Source organism: Dreissena polymorpha, chromosome 2 (genome assembly GCF_020536995.1).
Source record: "Dreissena polymorpha isolate Duluth1 chromosome 2, UMN_Dpol_1.0, whole genome shotgun sequence".
NCBI classification, from domain to species: Eukaryota; Metazoa; Mollusca; class Bivalvia; order Myida; family Dreissenidae; genus Dreissena; species Dreissena polymorpha.
In genome coordinates, this window is record NC_068356.1 from 73,526,977 (window position 1) to 73,548,421 (window position 21,445).

Genomic DNA, 21,445 nt, shown 5'->3' on the forward strand with positions numbered 1-21,445 from the left:
TCAGAGGTCAAATATATGTGGCCAAAATCGCTCATTTTATGAATACTTTTGCAAAATTGAAGATAGCAACCTGATATTTGGCATGCATGTGTATCTCATGGAGCTGCACATTTTGAGTGGTGAAAGGTCAAGGTCATCCTTCAAGGTCAGAGGTCAAATATATGTGGCCGAAATCGCTTATTTTATAAATACTTTTGCAATATTGAAGATAGCAGCTTGATATTTGGCATGCATGTGTATCTCATGGAGCTGCACATTTTGAGTGGTGAAAGGTCAAGGTCATCCTTCAAGGTCAGAGGTCAAATATATGTGGCCCAAATCGCTTATTTTATGAATACTTTTGCAATATTGAAGATAGCAACTTGATATTTGGCATGCATGTGTATCTCGTTGAGCTGCACATTTTGAGTGGTGAAAGGTCAAGGTAAAGGTCATCCTTCACAAGGTCAAGGTCATCCTCCAAGGTCAAACGTCGTATAGGGGGACATTGTGTTTCACAAACGCATCTTGTTAAATTTATTCTTAGTTTGATTTTCAATTTTTCAATAATACCACATTCAGAACTCTTGTGGTAATTGGTCGTGAAATAATTGGGCAAAATTGCTAATGGGGGGTAACCAGGGCTCGAATTTAACTTTTTTTTCTACTTGCAAAAAATTGCGAGCAGCTTTAATACCAACTCGCAAAATCAAAAACATTCTCGCAAATTTTGATGGAAACATACAAAAACCTTGGACATAAGTTTAGTACTACTTAAACAAAATAAAAGTACTTAACATGTATACACATTTTATTTCTGCAACCATACAAAGATATCAGTTCCTTGGACCATAAGGACCCACATCAGGTTGATTGACCATCTTCATCTACAACAAGTTTTAGTCTTATTTTAAGGTATTTTTCCCATTAATTCACTGTTTTCGTAGGATTTAAAATCCGTTTTTTCTAACTAAACGGTTAACTTTGCTTAATCTTTTGTATTATGTATATTTTGTGCTATTTCCGTCTGTGGTTATAAAGTGAATAGTGGACTGTTTCACTTCCTTTGTACCAATACCATCCACGTATCTGTATATACCAGTCTACATACAAGGTGCGCGCTTGCGCATAAGGGTACTTGGGCGTTCTATAAATTGACCTAAGATTTAGCGATCATGATGTCGAGCAGCATTATACCTACTCATTTCTTTTCACTATTTATTTACTCGCAAAAAATACTAGTGGCTTAAAACTTAACTCGCAATCGGTATTTTTTACTCGCATTTTGCGAGTGTGCGAGTGTTAATTTCGAGCCCTGGTAACGTATAAATGTATTGAAGAATATATAAGGTCATACACTAAAAAGCATTTTGTCCACAAACTTTATGAAGTTCAGCCCAAAATAAATCTGTCAATGTTATCCAGGAAAAGTGTTAGTTGGTTAACTGGACACCTTTACTTGATTAAAATACTTGTTAAGAATTGTTACCAATTTTGGTCTTCGGTATTCTAAAAAACACCTGTCTGTAGAAAATTTAAAATGCATAACACCAAATGGCGTGGTTATAAATCCAATAGCTTTTCAGCAAACTGATTGATTTTGTTTATCTGTTATATCATTCTTTAGATTATGTTCTTATGTTCTTAACACCTTGGCCTTCTTTAGTTTGATGTGCATTTTCAGAATGATATTTAATAGATTTATTATTATTAATATCTACTGGGTCAAAAAATTGTCTAAGATAATCAAAGACAAGATTTCTCCGGCTGATTTCCGACCTTCTAGTGCCGTGACGTTTTTAAAAATAGTTGCTTTTTTGCTACAACTTCTTAAATTTGATAGATGTGGTGAAACCAGGATTGATGTAGCATATTTAACTCCACAGGGGTTTCATTTTGACTCCGGAGGCGGGTATACCTTGCCATTTGACATATTTTACATCCATTTAATGTTAATAAAAACACATGAAACCACTGCTCCTGCAGTTAATATTAGTATAAAAATGAAAATTCTGCACTTATTCTAAATTTTAGTTGAAAAACAAAATCAAAGAAAACTATGCATTTTTCTCCAGACATATTTCTGCCATGCCCGGATGATCTACTAGTCAACCTGAACGAGTCTCGCAGCCTGGTGATGGACCTGCTGACTCAACTGCCCACGTTGTTTGAGAAGAACATGGACACCCGCAGTGCTCTAGGGGCCGCTCTGCAGGCCGCATACAAAATGACCGTATGTGACTGTGTACTTCTCTCTGAGATAAGTCGTGCAGTTTGAACAGCACAGAATATTGTATTGCCTAATTCGAAGCTGTAACTTATTGAATGTTTGCTTGTAAATTAATGAAAGTATGAAAATGAAGTTATCATTCTGACCCAGATACTGACAATTTGTTGTTTAATCTTTAAAGTAATTTGAATGTGTGTTTTATCATAGTTAATTTTAATATCTTTTATCTTGTTATGCCTGTGAAGTATATTAGTCACACTGTCCGTCCGTCTGTGTTGGTGGGTGGATCCATCCAAATTATTTGTTCACAATGTCTCTTGGAGGATTTTGATGTAACCTTTGATAACTATTCCCCATAATCAGATGCTGTTTAATGTACAAACCCCCTTGTTTCTTGGTCAAAAGTCAAGGTTACATTTATGAAGTTTGAAATGAAGTTTGAAATTAATACATTTTCTTTAATGATTGTCATATGACTGCGTATATTTATTCACCACGATCCCATGTCTCACAAACAACAAACATGTTCCTGTGAATAAGGTGAATGTCAAAATTTTAGGTACAAATTAGAGTAACATTACTACTCAAAATCAACGACAATTTCGTACAATATTGCTTAAAATAAAGCTAATCAATTAAAAATCATTGTTCCTTATTGCAATTGCCGAAATTTCAACACCAGATGTGGTCTGGTAAAATAGATGTCTGTGGATACAAAATGCTCGTTTTTATTATGGTTTTAACATGGTATCATTTTAGCGTTCGTTTGTCGTATGAATAGATATATTCGCAGGAAATTAGCATGGAATTTATTGTGGTCACAAATAAATAAAAATAAAAAAGAGCATTTTGTATCTACAAATGTAATCATACCACATCTAGCGTTGAAATTGTGGCTATTGCTTAAAGGAACACTGATTGTTTAGGTGTAAACTTTATTTTACGAAATACTCCTGGAGGATTTCAATATATTAATTATAATTCCGATAAACCAAATAATATGTTGCAAACATATCCCATGCTCCTGGTTAAAGGTAAAGACTACAATTCAAGTTCAAAGGTCATATATTTTAGTTTCCACTCTGTATCTTTCACATACCAGAAAAGTTTTTAGTGCAATCTGATGATCATATTCCATGACCAGACAATATGCAATTTGCAACTCCCACGTGCCTGGGTTAGAGTCATAGTGAACGGTTGAAGTTTGTGAATTCATGTTTCTGTGACCTGCTTATGCCTTAGAGGATATTATTTACTGCAATTTAAGCTTAATAATCTCATAAAAATGTATTACAATTCTAAAATGTCAACACAATTAAAATCAGGGTTAAATAATTTTCATTTCTTCTTTTATCTTTTATTGTCAATTAATGTAGTGCTCCTCTCCTATGACAAACATTTATTATAGGGGTATATATTACATCCTGTGACATAACTTGTTTACTGTGTATTTATAACATTGAATGCCGTCTGTTGTTGATTGCAGTCGGCGACTGGTGGTCGTATTACGGTTATGCAGACTGTGCTGCCCACACAGGGGCCTGGGGCTCTACAGAACAGAGAGGATCCCACCCAGAAATCTGGCAAAGTACGTGCAACACATTACCCTGCAGAGTCTGTAATGGGTTTCTGTTACCCAGCAGAGTCTATAATGGGTTTCTGTACAGTTTTGGTGTTGTTTTGTGTGTGTTTGAATGTCAGTGATTATACCTGTGCCCATTGATTAATCTTATGACTTACTTGTGGTAAAAAAGTCACTGAATGTTCCAGACAAAGATTATTTGTGTGAACACTTTCAAATTAAAACAATGCTCCAGAGAAGTATTGTTCTTTTGTTTTAACAAATTAAAATTGGGCAGAATTAAACGGTTTTGTCAAGAGCATCCCTGCCCCTCTTTGAGAAACAATCCTTGAGTGATTTGATAGCTGACAGTGTAGCTCCTTACCAGACCCCAGGGTTGTGCAGGCTTGTCCGTAGCTACACTGGCTGCTTTAAAAAAATGATTTGGCTCAATTACGATACAAGTCTGACATGCTATTTCAGGATGTAACCAGTCTTAATCCTGCAATAGACTTCTACAAGAAGATGGCACTAGACTGTTCAGCCCAGCAGATTGCGGTGGATCTCTTCATGTTCAATGGACAGTATGCAGACATGGCTTCTATAGGTTGGTCATTATATGGAGTTTCATGATGCTTGATTACTATGGAGTGGGAATAATCACTTCGGTTCAAAGTATGCTGCTTTACTGAAATAAGAGCATGATGCATTTCTTTTTATAAGCTGTATTTGAAACATTCAGAGTTTTATATATGCATGGATTCTTTATTTTCGTGGCAAAATTTCATTTCTGTGATTTCTTTGAAAAATGTACAACAAGTTTTTTAGTTAAAACAAATTTAAAAAGGTTCATAAAATATTAATTTAGAAATAATTAGAGGCAATTCATCAATTATCAATGTTATGTTTGGTTTAACTGATTAGTATGTTATTATATTAAAATATTTATGGATGTGATAATAAATTACATGTATACACATACATTACACATTTGTAGCTTATCTGAGCACTAAATCTCATAGTGAGCTAGCATGGTCACTGCAACAAAAAACTTGTTACCTTGCTAGAGGCCTCCAGTATGACTAAATCTTGATGAAACTTGGTCAGAATTTTGTCTTGGCAATGCCTTGGCTGATATCAGTTCTAGGGCATGTAAGTAAATGTGTACAAAACCTTGTTTAGATACCACATTCATGACTTAATCTTGATATAACTTGGTCAGATTGTTTATCTTCACAATATAAAGGCCGTGTTCTAATCTGAGTCATGAGCATTTTAAAAACTTGGTCACCAGGTCAAATCTTGATACCACTTCAAAGGCCATATTTATCTCAATGAAAATTGGTCAGCATGTTTATTTTGGAATTTTTTTATTTTATTTAATCCTTTCCCACTCAGAAGCAAAATGAAAATGGATATGTGCAAACAGCATAAAACCAGAACAGCCTGCGAGTAACTCACAGTCTGTTCAGGTTTTATGCTGTTTGCTGCTTATCAATATCTAAGGGTAGGAAACGAAGCCTTTAAAACTTGAATCTAGTAAAAAAGGTCTTTAATTAAATTTAATTTTCTAAGGGACTACAAATGCTTGAAAATACATTTTTAAGTGGTAAAGGGTTAAATTTGGTAAAAAAAATGTCAACCTTAACAATTTATTGGCCAAGTTTGAATCTGTGTTTAACATAATATGTGCATGCAAAAACCAGGTCACAAAGTAGTTGCAATAATTCAACTCTCAGCTTAAAAGCCCAATGGGCCGCTGAGAGTTGCAATGCGCTCTCTCTTGTCCATGGGTGCAAAATGTTATCACCAATGCAAGGGTTAGGAAACACTGAAACTGCAAGAACTTATTCAAGTTTACCTGTCTAAACCACAAACTCATCCAAATGGTACCATTAAAGCAAGAAATAATTGTTTTTTATTGACTTAGTTTTTCTTTCGTACGCTGTATCTGCCATATTGGAAAATTGACCCAATATTGGTTAGGTCGCAGTACACCAATATTTTGCACGTCAGGTTATGTGTTGGAGCCTATTAATGTCGATAACGATGTGGTATTCGCTACAGAATACACTGATTCAAATTTAAACATAAACATGTCAGCAATAAAAGTGTGTTGAAACATCGTCGTGTTTTTATAGGGTGCATGCAAAGGATATCATCTGTAGGTTGCCATTCAGGTAAATTTAACATGTTTATGAAGTTTATTCATTATTTTCCTCAATTTCTTGAACGACGTCTGTTTAGTTATGCGCACAAAATCTGTGTGCAGATTTGCTCTTGTCTTTATGAACGAGTAAATATGGACTCCCAGAGCCGCCATAGCAAAAATTATCAAAGGCTCTGGGAGTCCGTTTATATGGCCTAGTCACAAAGGTAAGTATTAGAAGAACCTTGTTACCTCTTAAGAGGCCATGTTTATGCCTTTAACACAAGGTGCACTTTGAAATCAGGTGAGCGCTTCATGACCATTTAAACCCTTCTGTTTTTATATGTGAAGAAGCCTTAACAAACATTTTTTCTTTTATCAAGTAGTTTCATTTTACATTTCAGAGTGTGTCTCTAAGTTTTCTGGAGGTTGTATTTATTACTATCCATCTTACCATGTGGTCAGAACCCCTCACTATGTGGAGAAATTTGAGGTGGATTTGCTCCGATACCTGACTAGGAAGATTGGCTTTGAGTCTGTGATGAGAGTTCGATGCACTAAGGGTAGGTACAGAGGATCCAAAGCAGCTTGGTTTAGATCAGGTTAGGTATTTATGGCTGAAGCTTTATCTTTTTTGTAATTAGGTCGTAAATTGATTTTTAGCTCATCTATTTTTCGAAAAAAAATTATGAGCTATTGTCATCACGTTGGCGTCGGCGTCCGGTTAAGTTTTGCGTTTATGTCCACTTTTCTCAGAAAGTATCAATGCTATCGCATTCAAACTTGGTACACTTACTTACTATCATGAGGGGACTGGGCAGGCAAAGTTAGATAACTCTGGCGTGCATTTTGACAGAATTATGTGCCCTTTTTATACTTAGAAAATTGAAAATTTTGGTTAAGTTTTGCGTTTAGGTCCACTTTTCTCAGAAAGTATCAATGCTATTGCATTCAAACTTGGTACACTTACTTACTATCATGAGGGGACTGGGCAGGCAAAGTTAGATAACTCTGGCATGCATTTTGACAGAATAATGTGCCCTTTTTATACTGAAACTGAAACTGAAAATTTTGGTTAAGTTTTGTGTTTAGGTCCATTTTATTCCTTAAGTATCAAAGCTATTGCTTTCATACTTGCAACACTTACTAACTATCATAAGGGGAATGTGCAGGCAAAGTAATGTAACTCTGACTGGCATTTTGACAGAATTATATGCCCTTTTTATACTTAGAAAATTGAAAATTTGGTTAAGTTTTGTGTTTAGGTCCACTTTATTCCTACAGTATCAAAGCTATTGCTTTCATACTTGCAACACTTATTAACTATCATAAGGGGACTGTGCAGGCAAAGTTATGTAACTCTGACTGGCATTTGGACAGAATTATGGGCCCTTTATACTTAGAAAATTGAAAATTTGGTTAAGTTTTGTGTTTTGGTCCACTTTACCCCTAAAGTATCATAGATATTGCTTTCATACTTGGAACACTTGCAAACTATCATAAGGGTACAGTTAAAGGACAAGTTGCATAACTCTGGTTGTCATTTTTACGGAATTATGGCCCTTTTTTGACTTAGTAACTTTGAATATATGGTTAAATTTTGTGTTTCGATCCACTTTACTTCTTAAGTATCAAGGCTATTGCTTTCAAACTTCAAATACTTTCATGCTATCATGAGGTTACTGTACCTGGCAAGTTGAATTTTACCTTGACCTTTGAATGACTTTGACTCTCAAGGTCAAATTATTAAATTTTGCTAAAATTGCCATAACTTCTTTATTTATGATTAGATTTGATTGATACTTTGACAAAACTACTCTTACCTGACATACCACAATAGACTCCACCCAAACCATCCCCTGTGCCCTCCCCCCCCCTCCCCCCCCCCACCCCCCTAATTTTTTTTTTTTAAGATCATCTCACAAATGACCACCACACCCTCACACTATACCCCCCCCCCCCACCCCACCCCACCCCCCAATTTTTTTTTTTTTGAAACGGTAAAAAAACACAAAAATTTATTATTATTATTTTATGTTTGAAATACCGTCCAACCATCGCACCCAAGATTCCCCCCCCCCCCCACCCCCCCCCCCCTCCCCCACCCGAATCCCCCCCCCTCCCTAAATTTTTTTTTTTTTTTTTTTTTTTAAGATCATCTCACAAATTACCACCACACCCTCACACTATACCCCCCAACCCCCCCCCCCAATTTTTTTTTGAAACGGTTAAAAAACACAAATATTTATTTTTATTATTTTATGTTTGAAATACTGTCCAACCATCGCACCCAAGAATCCCCCCCCCACCCCCCACCCACCCTCCCCCCGTATTTGTGTGTGTTTTTTTTCCCGTTTTTTTTCGCATTTTTGGAAGATAATGTAATAAATGTCCACACCCCCACACTATACACCCCTCTTCACTCCACCCCTCCCTCCTTTGTAATTGAAAATGAGAGTCCTTTCACCTTTAAAAAGAAAATAGATGAGCGGTCTGCACCCGCAAGGTGGTGCTCTTGTTCTTCTTTGTGTTATGTATGTTTTATCAGATTTGAACATTTATTCTTAAGTCGATCAGTCTGTGTCAATTGAACATTCTGTTCTAATTTTGAGCACAATCTTTGTTGAATTAAAAAATCCTAATTCTATATGGGAGGTTTAATGTCATTTTCATTTATATCATTACAACCTACATACAGCATGTATACAATATATTTTTTTCTCCAGGGATAAGTATTCATACGTTCCATGGGAACTTCTTTGTGCGTTCAACTGACCTGCTGTCACTTCCCAATGTAAACCCCGACGCCGGCTTCGGCATGCAGATGACGATAGAGGAGTCACTTACTGATGTCTCCACAATGTGTTTCCAGGCTGCCCTACTGTATACTTCTAGTAAAGGTGGGTAGGGTTGAAGTAACTAAATTTGTCACAAATTTTCATGATGTAATTATGTGATCCCCAAATTAACGATAAACAATTTAGCTGACTAACTGCACTTTTGTGGTGTACAATATTATGAAATTCTATTTAGATTTTAGAACTGTATGCAAAAAAACATACTTATACACAAAATCTCTTAACATCTTACATATAAAGCCATTTCTTTTTTTTGAAGACAGACATGAATGTGAGTATAACACAGGGTGTGATTTCTTCTTTGTTAAGCCTATTTCCAACTTTTTAATGTCAAAAATGCTATCAAATGGTTGTTTGCTTTACTCAAATACAGTGAAGATTTTTTTGTGAACACAAGGGTTTAAAGGGGAAGACATAATTTGGGGTCACAAAAGGTACACATTGCTGCAAAAATAGTAAAGGAAATAAAAAGGTCCAACAATTTACATTATGGTTTGTCAGATTAGTTTTCTTTTCATTTCACTCGTCTTGTTCTGACCAGTCAATAGGGGAAGGAGGGGGAAGCAAAAGGAAGCACGGTGTAGCCAACAAGCCATATTTGTATAGATCTTAATTTTTTAGCATCGTCCACCCTTGAGGTGTTTCCACCTCCACACCCATGTGTATTTGCATGTCCCTATTTGTCTGCTACCTCCCATTCAGGAGAACGACGTATCCGGGTACACACACTGTGTTTGCCGGTGTCCAACCAGATGAGCGAGATTCACGCCTCTGCGGATCAGCAGGCTATAGTGGCTCTACTGGCCAAGATGGGTGAGTAAATACTTTGTGATATAAAGGGAGGGCATTAAGATTCTGCTGATTTTCTCCCTTTGATCAATTTTGTTACCAATTGTTTAAATTTAATAGAACTGTATGTTTTGGGTGATTACTTTGAGTGGGCACATAGTTATTATACCCCCACAAACGAAGTTTAGGGGGGTATATAGGAGCGAGCTTGTCTGTCGGTCGGTCTGTATTAAGTGTCCGCTCTCTAATTCAAGTAGTTTTCATCCGATCTTCACCAAACTTGGTCAGAAGTAGTATCTTCATGATGTCTAGGCCAAGATCGAACATGGGCCTTGTCGGATCAAAAACTAGGTCACAGGGTCACTTAGTGCGTTTTAAACATTCAGCATGTTGTCCGCTCTCTTATTCAAGTAGTTTTCATCCGATCTTCATTAAACTTGGTCAGAAGTTGTATCTAGATGATCTTTAGGCCAAGTTCGAACAAGGGCCTTGCCGGGTCAAAAACTAGGTCACGGGGTCACTTAGTGCATTTTAAACATTCAGCATTTTGTTTGCTCTCTAGTTCAAGTAGTTTTCATCCGATCTTCACCAAACTTGGTCAGAAGTTGTATCTAGATGATCTTAAGGCCATGTTTGAACATGGGCCTTGCCGGGTCAAAAACTAGGTCACAGGGTCACTAAGTACGTTTTACACATTGAGCATGGTGTCCGCTCTCTATTAAATTTAAAACCGATCTTCACCACACTTAGTCAGAAGTTGTAACTAGATGATGTGTAGGTCAAGTTCGAACATGGGCAATGCCGGGTCAAAAACTAGGTCACGGGGTCACTTAGTGTGTTTTAAACCTCACCATGCTGTCCGCTCTCTAATTCAAGTAGTTTTTATCCAATCTTCACCAAAATTGGTCAGAAGTTGTATCTTGATAATGTATAGGGCAACTTTGAATATGGGTCATGCCGGGTCATAAACAAGGTCACGGGGTCACTTAGTGCGTTTTAAACATCACAATGTTGTCCGCTCTCTAATTCAAGTAGTTTTCATCCAATCTTCACCAAAGTTGGTCAGAATTTGTATCTAGATGATGTCTAGTTCGAGTTTGAATATGGGTCATGCCGGGTCAAAAACTAGGTCACGGGGTCACTTAGGGCGTTATAAACATCACAATGTTGTCCGCTCTCTAATTCAAGTAGTTTTCATCCAATCTTCACCAAACTTGGTCAGAAGTTGTATTTAGATGATGTCTAGTTCAAGTTTGAATATGGGTCATGCCGGGTCAAAAAATAGGTCACGGAGTATCTTAGTGCATTTTAAACCTCACCATGTTGTCCGCTCTCTAATTCAAGTAGTTTTCATCCAATCCTCATCAAACTTGGTCACAAGTCATATATAAATGATCTCTAGGACAAGTTCGAACATGGGCCATTCCGGGCCTAAAACGAGGTCGCGGGGTCACTTAGTGCGTTTTTTAACATTCAGCAGGGTGTCAGCTCTCTAATTCGAGTAGTTTACATCCGATCCAAACTTTGTCAGAAGTTTTATGGAGATGATCTTAAGGCCAAGTTAGAACATGGGCCTTTCTGGGTCAAAAACTAGGTCAAGGGGTCACTTAGTGCGTTTTAAAAATTGAGCATGGTGTCCGCTGTTTTTTGTGAAGACGACATGCAAAATATTATGTGTCAATGCGGCATTGGGGCAATTCGTCATGTCTGTGACAAAGCTCTAGTTTTGTTAAAGTGTGTCAGATTTGATTTCACTTGAATATGGCTGAGTTAATGTAGATTTATAGCCTACTTGATTTTTGTTGTTCCCATGTTTGCAGATATTTAGTATTATTCCCCTATAATTGGTTTTGTTCTTTGTAGCTGTCTCCGATTTTCTTTGTTTGTTATGCATGTATTGTATAAAGCAAGAGCATATACATATGTATATATATTTGATTATGATAACAAGTTTTTGAAAAACATATTTAAGGTAATTTTATCAATTGTAAGCATGTGATTTTAGAATTCAGTTATTGTTAAAATTTCAGCGGTTGATCGCAGCCTATCATCGTCCATGTCGGATGCACGTGAGGCTATAGTGAACGCCTCTATTGACATCCTCGGCTCCTATGGTAGCTCCCTGCACGCGTCCCAGCGCTCTAACGGCCTCCCTGTCAATGAGCAGTTGAGACTCATACCTCTTTACTGCCTGGCTTTGCTCAAATCTGTAAGTTTGAACAGGTCTTTTTTGCATTGTATAGCCAAAAAAAAATCAAATTAATGGAGTTTTTCTTTCTAACTGAAACTGATTCTATTAATGCTGTTCTTTTATTAGTTACATCAGATGAACATTCAAGGTCAAGGTCACTTTGACTTAAAATAGAAAACTGTTTAAGGTTTAACACTTCTTGTTGGAGGGTGGGATTACGTTTGTAGGTAGCTGAAAAACAAACCAAGTTTGGGACTGCGCAATAATTTAGATAAAATTCAGATCTAAAGCATTGAAAACCTTGTTTCCTGGCATTGCCATGTTTCTTGTTATCCCCTGCCATAGGCGGAGGGATATTGTTTTGGTGTTGTCCGTCCGTCCATCTTTCCGTCTTGTCCGGCACTTTTGTGTCCGGAGCCATATCTTAGAAGTGCTTTGGCGGATTTCATTGAAACTTGGTATGAGTATATATATGGATAAGAGGATGATGCACGCCAAATGGCATTGTACACCATCTGTTAATAAGGGAGTTTTAGCCCTTTATATCTTAAAAAAATGCTTTTTTAGTGTTAAATATAACACTTTTGTGCCCAGAAGCATAATGGTGGGGGATATCAATTCAATGAATTTGCTTGTTTGTGATAACTAGAAACTAGACAGAAAATACATTCTCATTGTTCTGGCATACATATTTCAGACTGGTTTCCGTGTGACTGGTTCTGTGCCACTGGATGAACGAACCCACGCTCTGCAACAGTACAAGACCCAGCCTGTGAATCAGCTGATACAGATGATCTATCCAGACCTGTACCCGGTACACACCATAATGGATGTGGTGAGTCGGCAGTAATTATACCCTATTTATTAAATGAATTGCTCTTGTTGGTTCAATTTCCTTTGATATAAATAATTTAGCTACTAATTATAAAAAATGGTCAGAAAACAGCTTTTTTTCCCACCATTATTGGAATTTTATATTTAAACTGGAAATTTGATATTTTTATTTAAATTTATGTTTAAAAAAAAAAAAGAAAAATTGTTGTTTGATTTTTATCTGTTGAATAGTTTTTTTATATAACATTAAAAATGTATTAGTATTAATAAACATAAAATCTTAAGATAACGATAAGTCTAGTCTAACTGCAAACTGAGAGTCTTGAAACTGAGCTTCGGGGGAAAAAAGGATATTTTAGCCTTTGAGAATATGATCCAAGAATTACTATTAAATTTTTTCCTGCTGACATAACAGAAGCTGAAGAAGAAGGGCTCGTTTGAGTGTGCAGACCTGCCCCTGCTACAACTCTGCTCGGCCAACGTGGACCGCCAGGGGGCGTACCTCCTGGACACGGGAGACATCATGTACCTCTATGTGGGCAGTGCCATCAACGAACAATTCTGCAAGGACATACTGGATGTGCCCAACTTTGCTGCAATAAGAGAGGGAGGCATTGTAAGTTGCAGTTTGAAAGAAATAATGCAATATTTTTTTATGCCACTTGCATCTTCGGATGGGAGAGTCATATATCCACAGGCCAATCCATTTGTTCTTACTAGGTTATCCCATCAATTTTGCTTGGTACAAATGTTTGATACTCGCATTGGTGATTTCTTTGAACCTTATCAACATACCCACATGGGCTGACCTCATTATGACTATCAAATTGACCTTCTCTTGAACTTGGGACTAATTCAGAACTTCAGAAGTTTTTTGGTCGATCATCAATAATCCTTCCTTCAAAGCTTTGATATATTTGCATGGTTGATGTATTTGAACACTATCAACACATTTATGTCACTCATTGCAACCTTGACCTTAGTCCTTATTTTAGACTTAGACTAAGTTAAATAGGCCAATGAATCAATCCTGACATGGCTTCCAACGGGGATATCAGCGTTTATTGATGGCAGTATCATAGGGTTCATGTCTGGGATACCATTTATTTTAACTAACACAAATTATTTATGAAACATAAAATGAAACAAAAAGACCTTGTACTGAGCAAAGTAAAGGAAAATAAGTTATCATTTTAATTACTTAAATACTTGCAGATTGTGTAAGAATCAAAATAACTTTCATATTAGAATTTGTAATTGATCAATAATCAACTCTTTGCCATTCTGATTAATAGCAATGAACTGATTTATGGATCAATTAACCGCATGAACAGGCAACATATGTGTCTCATAACTACCTTCTGTATATTTTCCAGAGGGAGTTACCAGAGCTTGAGAATGATGGCTCTGAACGTATGAGAACCTTCCTGGCCTCCCTAATGGATAACAGACCTACAGGGGCTGCCTTAATTATTGTGAGGTATGCTCATTGCTCGTATTCTGTAAGAACTTTAAAGGGGCCTTTAAACTTTTGGTAAATTGACAAAATTAAAAAAAGTTGTTTCAGATTCGCAAATTTTCGTTGTAGTTTTGTTTGTGAGGAAACAGTAATACTGAACTTTTACAAAGCTCTAAAATATCCATTATATGCATCTTTTGACGATTTAAAAACCTTTTAAAGGCCCCTTTAAAATAAATAAGATCTTTTTCATTTAATTTGCAAGTTTCATTGATAGGTTTTAGCTCACCAAAGAATAAAGTGCTCATGGTGAGCCATCGTGATCACCCTATGTCTTGATGTTATGCGTTATCAAATTTTAGGGTGTTACCGCATTTTTCATATTGATGAAAATTGGTCAGAATGTCAATCTTGACTATATCTAAGCGTTGTTTGAATCTTGGTTATGGTTGTCCAAAACATGGTTACTGAGTTGAATCTTTGAAAAACCTTATCACAATTCAAGAGTCCATATTAATAAGTCAACCTTTATGAATGTTTATATTTACAAATTCTAAGCCAAGTGTAAAGCTTGGTCAAGTGTGTCCAATAATTATACCAATTTTAAATCGTTGACAACCCATATTATCTCTAAAAGGTTCATTCACAAGTCAATATAAATGACACTTGGTTAGAATGTTAACCTGGACAAATAAAAATGCCATAATTGAATCTGCGGAGATCAAAGCAATTTGTGAAGTCAAAGCTTTGTCACCAGGTGAATGCTTTGACAATTGATGTACCTTAAACTTCGGTGATCACTTCAGGGCCATTATGATCCTATTGTTGTTCTATTGAAACAATCATTGTTTTTGTGTTATATAGTTGTGGATTTTTGGATTTTTAAATAAAGGCATAAAACAAGGAAGACTAAGTTCTGTATTTAGCATCATTGCTCTCATTCCAATGAGATATGAAACAGATTTTTTCTTTCAGAGTGAGAGTTCTTGTCTGATTATGATTATGATAACAAAATGAAAGGAAGTTAAATGCAGAATAACATTCATGGAATACCTTGTTAAGATCTTGCAAAGGCTTTGATGTTAATTGAATTCTAAATGCATTCTGCTAGTTTGCACCTAAACTTGATTGCACAAAATGGAGTGCAATTATTTAGGCATAAAATGTCTATACTAGAACAACATGAAATACAATCACTTGATTAGTGTGATCCCCTCTTTTTTGCAGGTTGTGACTGATAAGTCTGCAATTCGGTTGAATGTTGTTTCACAAATAATGATTTGTCGATGATTTTATTTAGCGCACAAGTGAAGCAAAAAAATTTCCCCAATGCTTGATTAGAGGCGACACTTTTTTAGGTCTTTTGTTTTCAGACCAAGGCAATTTAAAAGCAATTTTCGTTGCACATTTAATCTCTTTGTTCTTTGCTTTGTTGGGTTAAATAATATCAAAGTGTTTCAGCATAGTCTTCAGTATGATGGTTATGACTTAAACATCACTAATTTCTGCTTGACTACCATGTGACAATGGAACATCAGAAATGTTTGTAGTGTTATATCTAAGATGTAAAAACATCTTTGATCATATCTAAGATGTAAAAACATCTTTGATCCGTCCAAAAAATTATTCCTTTTTCTACAAAGGGAATTTATTTCATATTGCATGGATTGTTGGGCACTTCTTGTTTGATTGTATAATTCAATAACAATTTAATTAAAGAAAAGTGACATATTACAAATGTACCATGGTTTCAGTATAATATCACACCAACACATTTTATTGCCAAGTTCAAGTTCAAAGACTTGTATACATAAGTTATGAAAAGTCGCTTATATTTGGCCTATTGCAATATTATAATTTATCAAGGCAGTAAAGTACATGACATCTAAGATGGTGCAGATTGGCAGGATTAAGGGCAGACTGGTCGATTTTTAGGGCAGCTTGGGGTAAATTAAGGAGGGCTTGGTTGATTTTTAGGGCAGCTTGGGGTACATAAATGGCAGCTAAGTAGATTTGTAAGACAGATTAGTGCAAATTTAAGTCAGCTTGGTTGATTTTGAGTGCAGATTGCCAACATTTAAGGGCAGCTTGGTTGTCCCCCAAGCTATTCAACTTTAGATGTTACACTATGTTTGTTTGTTAACAGGGATGACGGCAAGCTGAGGTTGCAGTTTTTCCAGCATTTCGTAGAAGACCGGAATGACTCTACTATCTCCTACCACGAGTTCCTTCAACAAATTCAAGGCCAGATCAAGAGATGAAACTTGAAGTAGCCTAGAAGCTTGATATTTGAACATTCATCTGCAGTGCTAGAAGCTTGAGATTTGAACATTCATCTGCAGTGCTTAATAGACTTTATTTCATATCGCTGTTAATAAATGTAAACATGGCTGGGCATTTATGATCATACATCTATGGACAACAATTAAGTGTCCACAAGTCGAAGACAGTGTTGTTTTAAGCAGGCAAACATGGGATAAGTGATCGTAGCTTAATTGCTTCTATGCTGATCTTCTTTAACTCATCGGACAAGCAGGGGTCATATATAACAGAGCCCTAAACCTTTGGTATATAAGCAGCAACAGGTCTAGAAGAGTACTGATTACTGAGGACATTTAGTTAGACTGAATTGTTAAATACAGGGCATTGTTGAGCGAGTTCAAAATAAAGAATTGTGATGTTAAATCAGGGATCATATTTTTTTCGGTTTTGTCGGTCCTAGACCGATTGGGGTCATGAAAGACCGATTGAAAATCCCAAACAGTCGGTCCGATTCTGTTTGCTATTTAAATTCCCATGTCATGAAATCGATTACACAGTGTACATGCTAACACACCCTAATGACAATCTTATCTCGATTAGGTGTCATAAACCATTCGCTGCAGTCTCTAAACCGGTCAGGACCGGTTTATTGCACGTCAGACCAAGAATCAAAAACTTGTGAACAGCGGATTAAAGACGCATCCGAAAAGACGCGTCTGAATGCACGCGCCGTAACAAAACAAAACATGCCGATTCATTTTCCACCAGCGTAATAATCCGGTAATATAATATGAATGAAAGTCGCGGATCTGATCGACAGAACAGCCGAAAGTTATTTTTATGGGCGGAACTTCAAATAAAATAGTACACAAGAAAAATAATATACATTGAATTAATCTTTAGTAAAACCGTGTTAGAATCGAAATAATTCGTGTACTTTATACTTTGTTGTTGAATAACTCACGACCGGAAAATTAGATGCGTGGTTTCAAATGCTTCGCTCTCGTGATTAAATCCCTACGCATCTAAACTATCGTCCGTGGGTTATTGACAACAAATTATTTATTAAATATTTGGTTGTTGTTGTCAGTAGCCAACCTACGCACAGACATTTGTTTGGTTCAGTGCATGTTTGTGAGCTATTATCGAGTCGACAACAATTAAAAACATCGGTATAGACTTATACAGATTAATAATATTGACAACGATGAAAAAAGTCTGATAAAACCAGATGAGAAAACTCGTTCCGTTTTTAAAAAAAATGCCTAAGGGAATTTTACTTGTACATGTATTATACCACCTGCATGAATGGCAAAATAAATGGTATATATTTTAACGTAATTTGTCATGATTTCGGATATACATTTTCGGATACTTTTCCCCATTTATATCCGGACCGATTGATGTTGCGGGAAAATATGATCCCTGTGTTAAATGTCTTATATATTTGCAGTAAATGGGTTCTTAATGCACTGGCAAGTAGATTTTAGGTCAGAGCAATTAGCTTTGCATAGAAAACTGTTGGCTTGAAAGTTTATGTCCAGCCCTGGTATAGTAGAAAGTGAAGGCCCTCTTATGCATTTTCAATATGGTGGTGATTTGTTATTTAGTGGTAGTGTTAATTGTGAAATATTTTTTGATTGAATGAAACAGGTGGTTTTCACAAGAATTGGAGGAAATATAGGGAACTTAAATTATGTAAACTGCAGTGCATATGAATGTATTTATGTTAATTATAAATAGGTAAATTATGTTATTAAAAATTACAGTATTGTATTTAGTGATTTATTACTTTACAAACATCATTAACTAACTTGGTTACATTGACGGCATGAAAAAATAGAGCTTTAAAGATGAATGAATGTGTATATAGAAAATCTGCATTGAATTGGGGCAGAAACAATTTGCTCTTCGATTGTCAACCTTAATTATTATTTATGGTGGTGAATCATTATTGATTGTCTGTTATCTAATGACCTATAAAACATTATGGAAGAAGTTTAATATTATAATTATTTTTTATATTCATTGTGAATACTGTATAATTATATATAATAAATATGCCATTGTATATTGTGTAACAGAACTATTTATTGACTTATTGTGCTTACTGTTTATTTTAATTTTGTGATAAAGAACACTGTGTAAATTGTGTTGATGTGTTTTGACACATGCAGTTTGCCAAGTTTGTGAACAATTAATTTCATGGATTTTATGTATACTGCAAAATAATAAAATTTAGCATAACATTAATATTCTTCCATTTAATGACTAGAATGATCAGCCTTTTTAGATACAAACTAATGTTATTTTATTGGTTTTCAGATAGTACATTCATATCATTGTGATAGAAAAAACAACAGAGGGACAAATTACAGCTGCAAAACTCATGATTGGATTAAAGTTAAATGAATAATTGAAGTGAAGTACATGACAATACGTAATGGGCTTTGTTACCTTGTTTTTCTAAGACGAAGCCTGTCTTGCAATGTAGAAGGAATGTTCATGTTTTTGCATAAAACAGTCAATCTAAATGATTAAATATCGCCCCTTGGTGCAAAAATGGTTCCATTTGGCATTGAAATTAGAAGGCACATGGTACCTTTTTGCACCAATGGGGTGAATTATGTTGTCAGTCAAATTGCATTGTATGTTTATTTAAATACAATGTTCATGGTTGTTATAAAACTAAAAGGGAAGTCTATAAATATAAATTTATTATTTTACATAGTATAGTTGTAAAATATATAAATTATAAAATTGCATTAGAGTTTGGAGTAAATATTCTACCCTAATTGTCAATGGTCAATAGTAAAGTTCAAAGATAATATAATCAATAACGAACTCTCAGTCGACTATACTGTGTCCAATTGTTTAAAACATTATTGCATACAGAAATGCATATAGACATATCTCGACATATCTGGAAACACTTGTAGAGGGTAGAAAACTGCTGTGTCTTGATTATGTAGCTCATATTTTGGAAAGCTCAGATAGATTATCCAAATTGCTGAAGCTCTTGTGTTAGTTTGCTTACCAAATTTTTTTTAATTCAATTATGTTAAGGCTTTGTAAAAGCCGTTTTTGTTCATTATATTAATGGAGATACTTAGTGTATTGAGTGTTTTTCATTGAACTTTTGTCTTTCTTTTTAATTGTATTTCGTCTTTGAAAAAAAAGAGTTGTTGCAGAGAATACAGTGTACTTAATTTGTTTAAAACATTGTAATTCACTTAGATATACATTTCTCTCTGAGGGAAACTTTGATGAACTGTTTCATTCATTTCACTCAAGTTTTTGTTTAGGGCATTGGCATAAACATACATTTGCTGTAGTATATTTGCTAATTTTGTTGTTTGACTGTTTAAAAAGATGAACAAAGATGATTTTCAGTATGTATTTTACATTCTTGATATGTGCTTGAAACTAAAGTAAATTTTTGTTTATTAAGTGAATGATTGCATATTAACATGTGGTGTATATTTAACTTCAGTGAAGTTTCCTGCAAGCCTTTTTGTCACTTTGAGTGAACAAGAATTTCATTGCTTTAAACGCTTTATGTACATGTGTAATATATTTTAGCCTAGCTCGTGGTAAAACCGTGATTTATGCATGTGCATAAAGTATCCATCTAGTTTAGCCTGTGCGATCGGCACTGCCTAATCATGAACAACACTTCATGCCTAGACTGGATATTCTTTTTCTTTTAGAAGAGACTACCATCATACGGAAAATTTTCTTTAACTCTTTCAGTGCTGGAACCGAATTTTGAAGGCCTTTGGAAACAGTTTGGATCCAGATGAGACGCCACAAAACGTGGCGTCTAATCAGGATCCAAACTGTTTGCTATTCTGATAGTATTCTTTGAAAAAAAAATCGAAGAAAATGCTAATTTTAGAAATTCAGCAGACAACATTTTAGCAGACGACAAATTTCCCAGCATGCAAAGGGTTAAAGTGGAAAGTACCATCCCTCATGAGCCTGTGCAGTGATGATACTTTACACACACGCATTTATCCCGCGTTTCCCACAATGTGGCTCATATTTATAAATATGTTGTAATTGTGTGGTAATTTACAATCTTCAATTACTGCTTAAATGGTTTGGACACAGCCACACCTGTTAAGGTTGAAGTTTTTTATGATGCCATTCTAAACATAATACACATTCAAGTTGATGTAATGACGTACTTTGTATATTAACAATTAATGTCGCCACATATGTGGTCATTATACTGGTGAATAATTTATATGTGGACGTTTTACCCTTATTTTATTATATATGTTGTGTGATGCATGTCATTATGTTTCATTTGATGTTGTTCAAGTGGACTGTACTTTAACGAAATTAGAGTGTAATATAATTGTTATATTGAAACCCAATTAAATGCTGAAATAATTGAATTGTTGCTTTGTATTTATATTTGTGTTAATATTCTCCACTGAGAGTCAGTACTGACTTCAAACGCGTGCAAGTTAATGCATAAATGTTCAAATTACATGTAATAAAACAGCCATCGTCTTTCCTCCCCTTAACAGTCAAATAAATCTTAAAATGTGTTTACTGAAGGGGTGTTATTTCGCCGAATTTCCAAATCATCAGTAAAATGGAAAGAAGCCAAGGAAAACGCTCATAATGTTACTTTTATAATAATATTCGTAACATGGTTTGGATGCACTACACCGTAAACAATGTACATAATTTGATATAACCAACAGTAGTACACTAGTACTTGTCACTTATTATAGTTCGCGAGTACTTGTTACTGTACTATCGACTTAAAGTGATAATTACATTGTCTTAATATTGCTCATTGGGTCATTGTCAACCTGAAATGGCTTAAAGTCACCCGGGGTGACTAGAAGCCGATTCATGTCGCCCTTGGGTGACTTCAAGCCGATCCAAGTCACCCGGTCGGCTTGAAGTCAACCCAGGGTGACATGAATCGGCTTAAATTCACCCTTGGGTGACAATAATCGGCTTCTAGTCACCCGGAATGACTTCAAGCCGTTTCAGATCGACAATGAGTCTTAATTTTTTTGATCGCTGTATGTTATTTCAAGTCCTTGTTAGCGCCAATTGTTTATGAGTGGTCAAAATAAATATTTATGACTTATTATTGCCATGTAACAG

The 21,445-nt window shown here is 35.5% G+C and overlaps 1 protein-coding gene across 2 annotated transcripts in view; it reads left to right on the forward strand.

Moving 5' to 3' along the window:
* The window catches only part of LOC127867605 (protein transport protein Sec24A-like), a 38,283-nt gene extending 17,568 nt beyond the window's left edge, over positions 1-20,715 (forward strand). For both annotated transcript variants that reach the window (XM_052408891.1, XM_052408892.1), the window contains 11 exons: positions 2,055-2,212; positions 3,696-3,797; positions 4,254-4,377; positions 6,324-6,482; positions 8,646-8,819; positions 9,480-9,590; positions 11,597-11,775; positions 12,455-12,592; positions 13,007-13,207; positions 13,968-14,071; positions 16,197-20,715. In XM_052408891.1, the coding sequence (XP_052264851.1) occupies positions 2,055-2,212; positions 3,696-3,797; positions 4,254-4,377; positions 6,324-6,482; positions 8,646-8,819; positions 9,480-9,590; positions 11,597-11,775; positions 12,455-12,592; positions 13,007-13,207; positions 13,968-14,071; positions 16,197-16,311 (1,565 nt within the window). In that variant the 3' untranslated portion in view covers positions 16,312-20,715. The remainder of the gene's footprint in view (positions 1-2,054; positions 2,213-3,695; positions 3,798-4,253; positions 4,378-6,323; positions 6,483-8,645; positions 8,820-9,479; positions 9,591-11,596; positions 11,776-12,454; positions 12,593-13,006; positions 13,208-13,967; positions 14,072-16,196) is intronic.
* Positions 20,716-21,445: the final 730 nt, after the last annotated feature.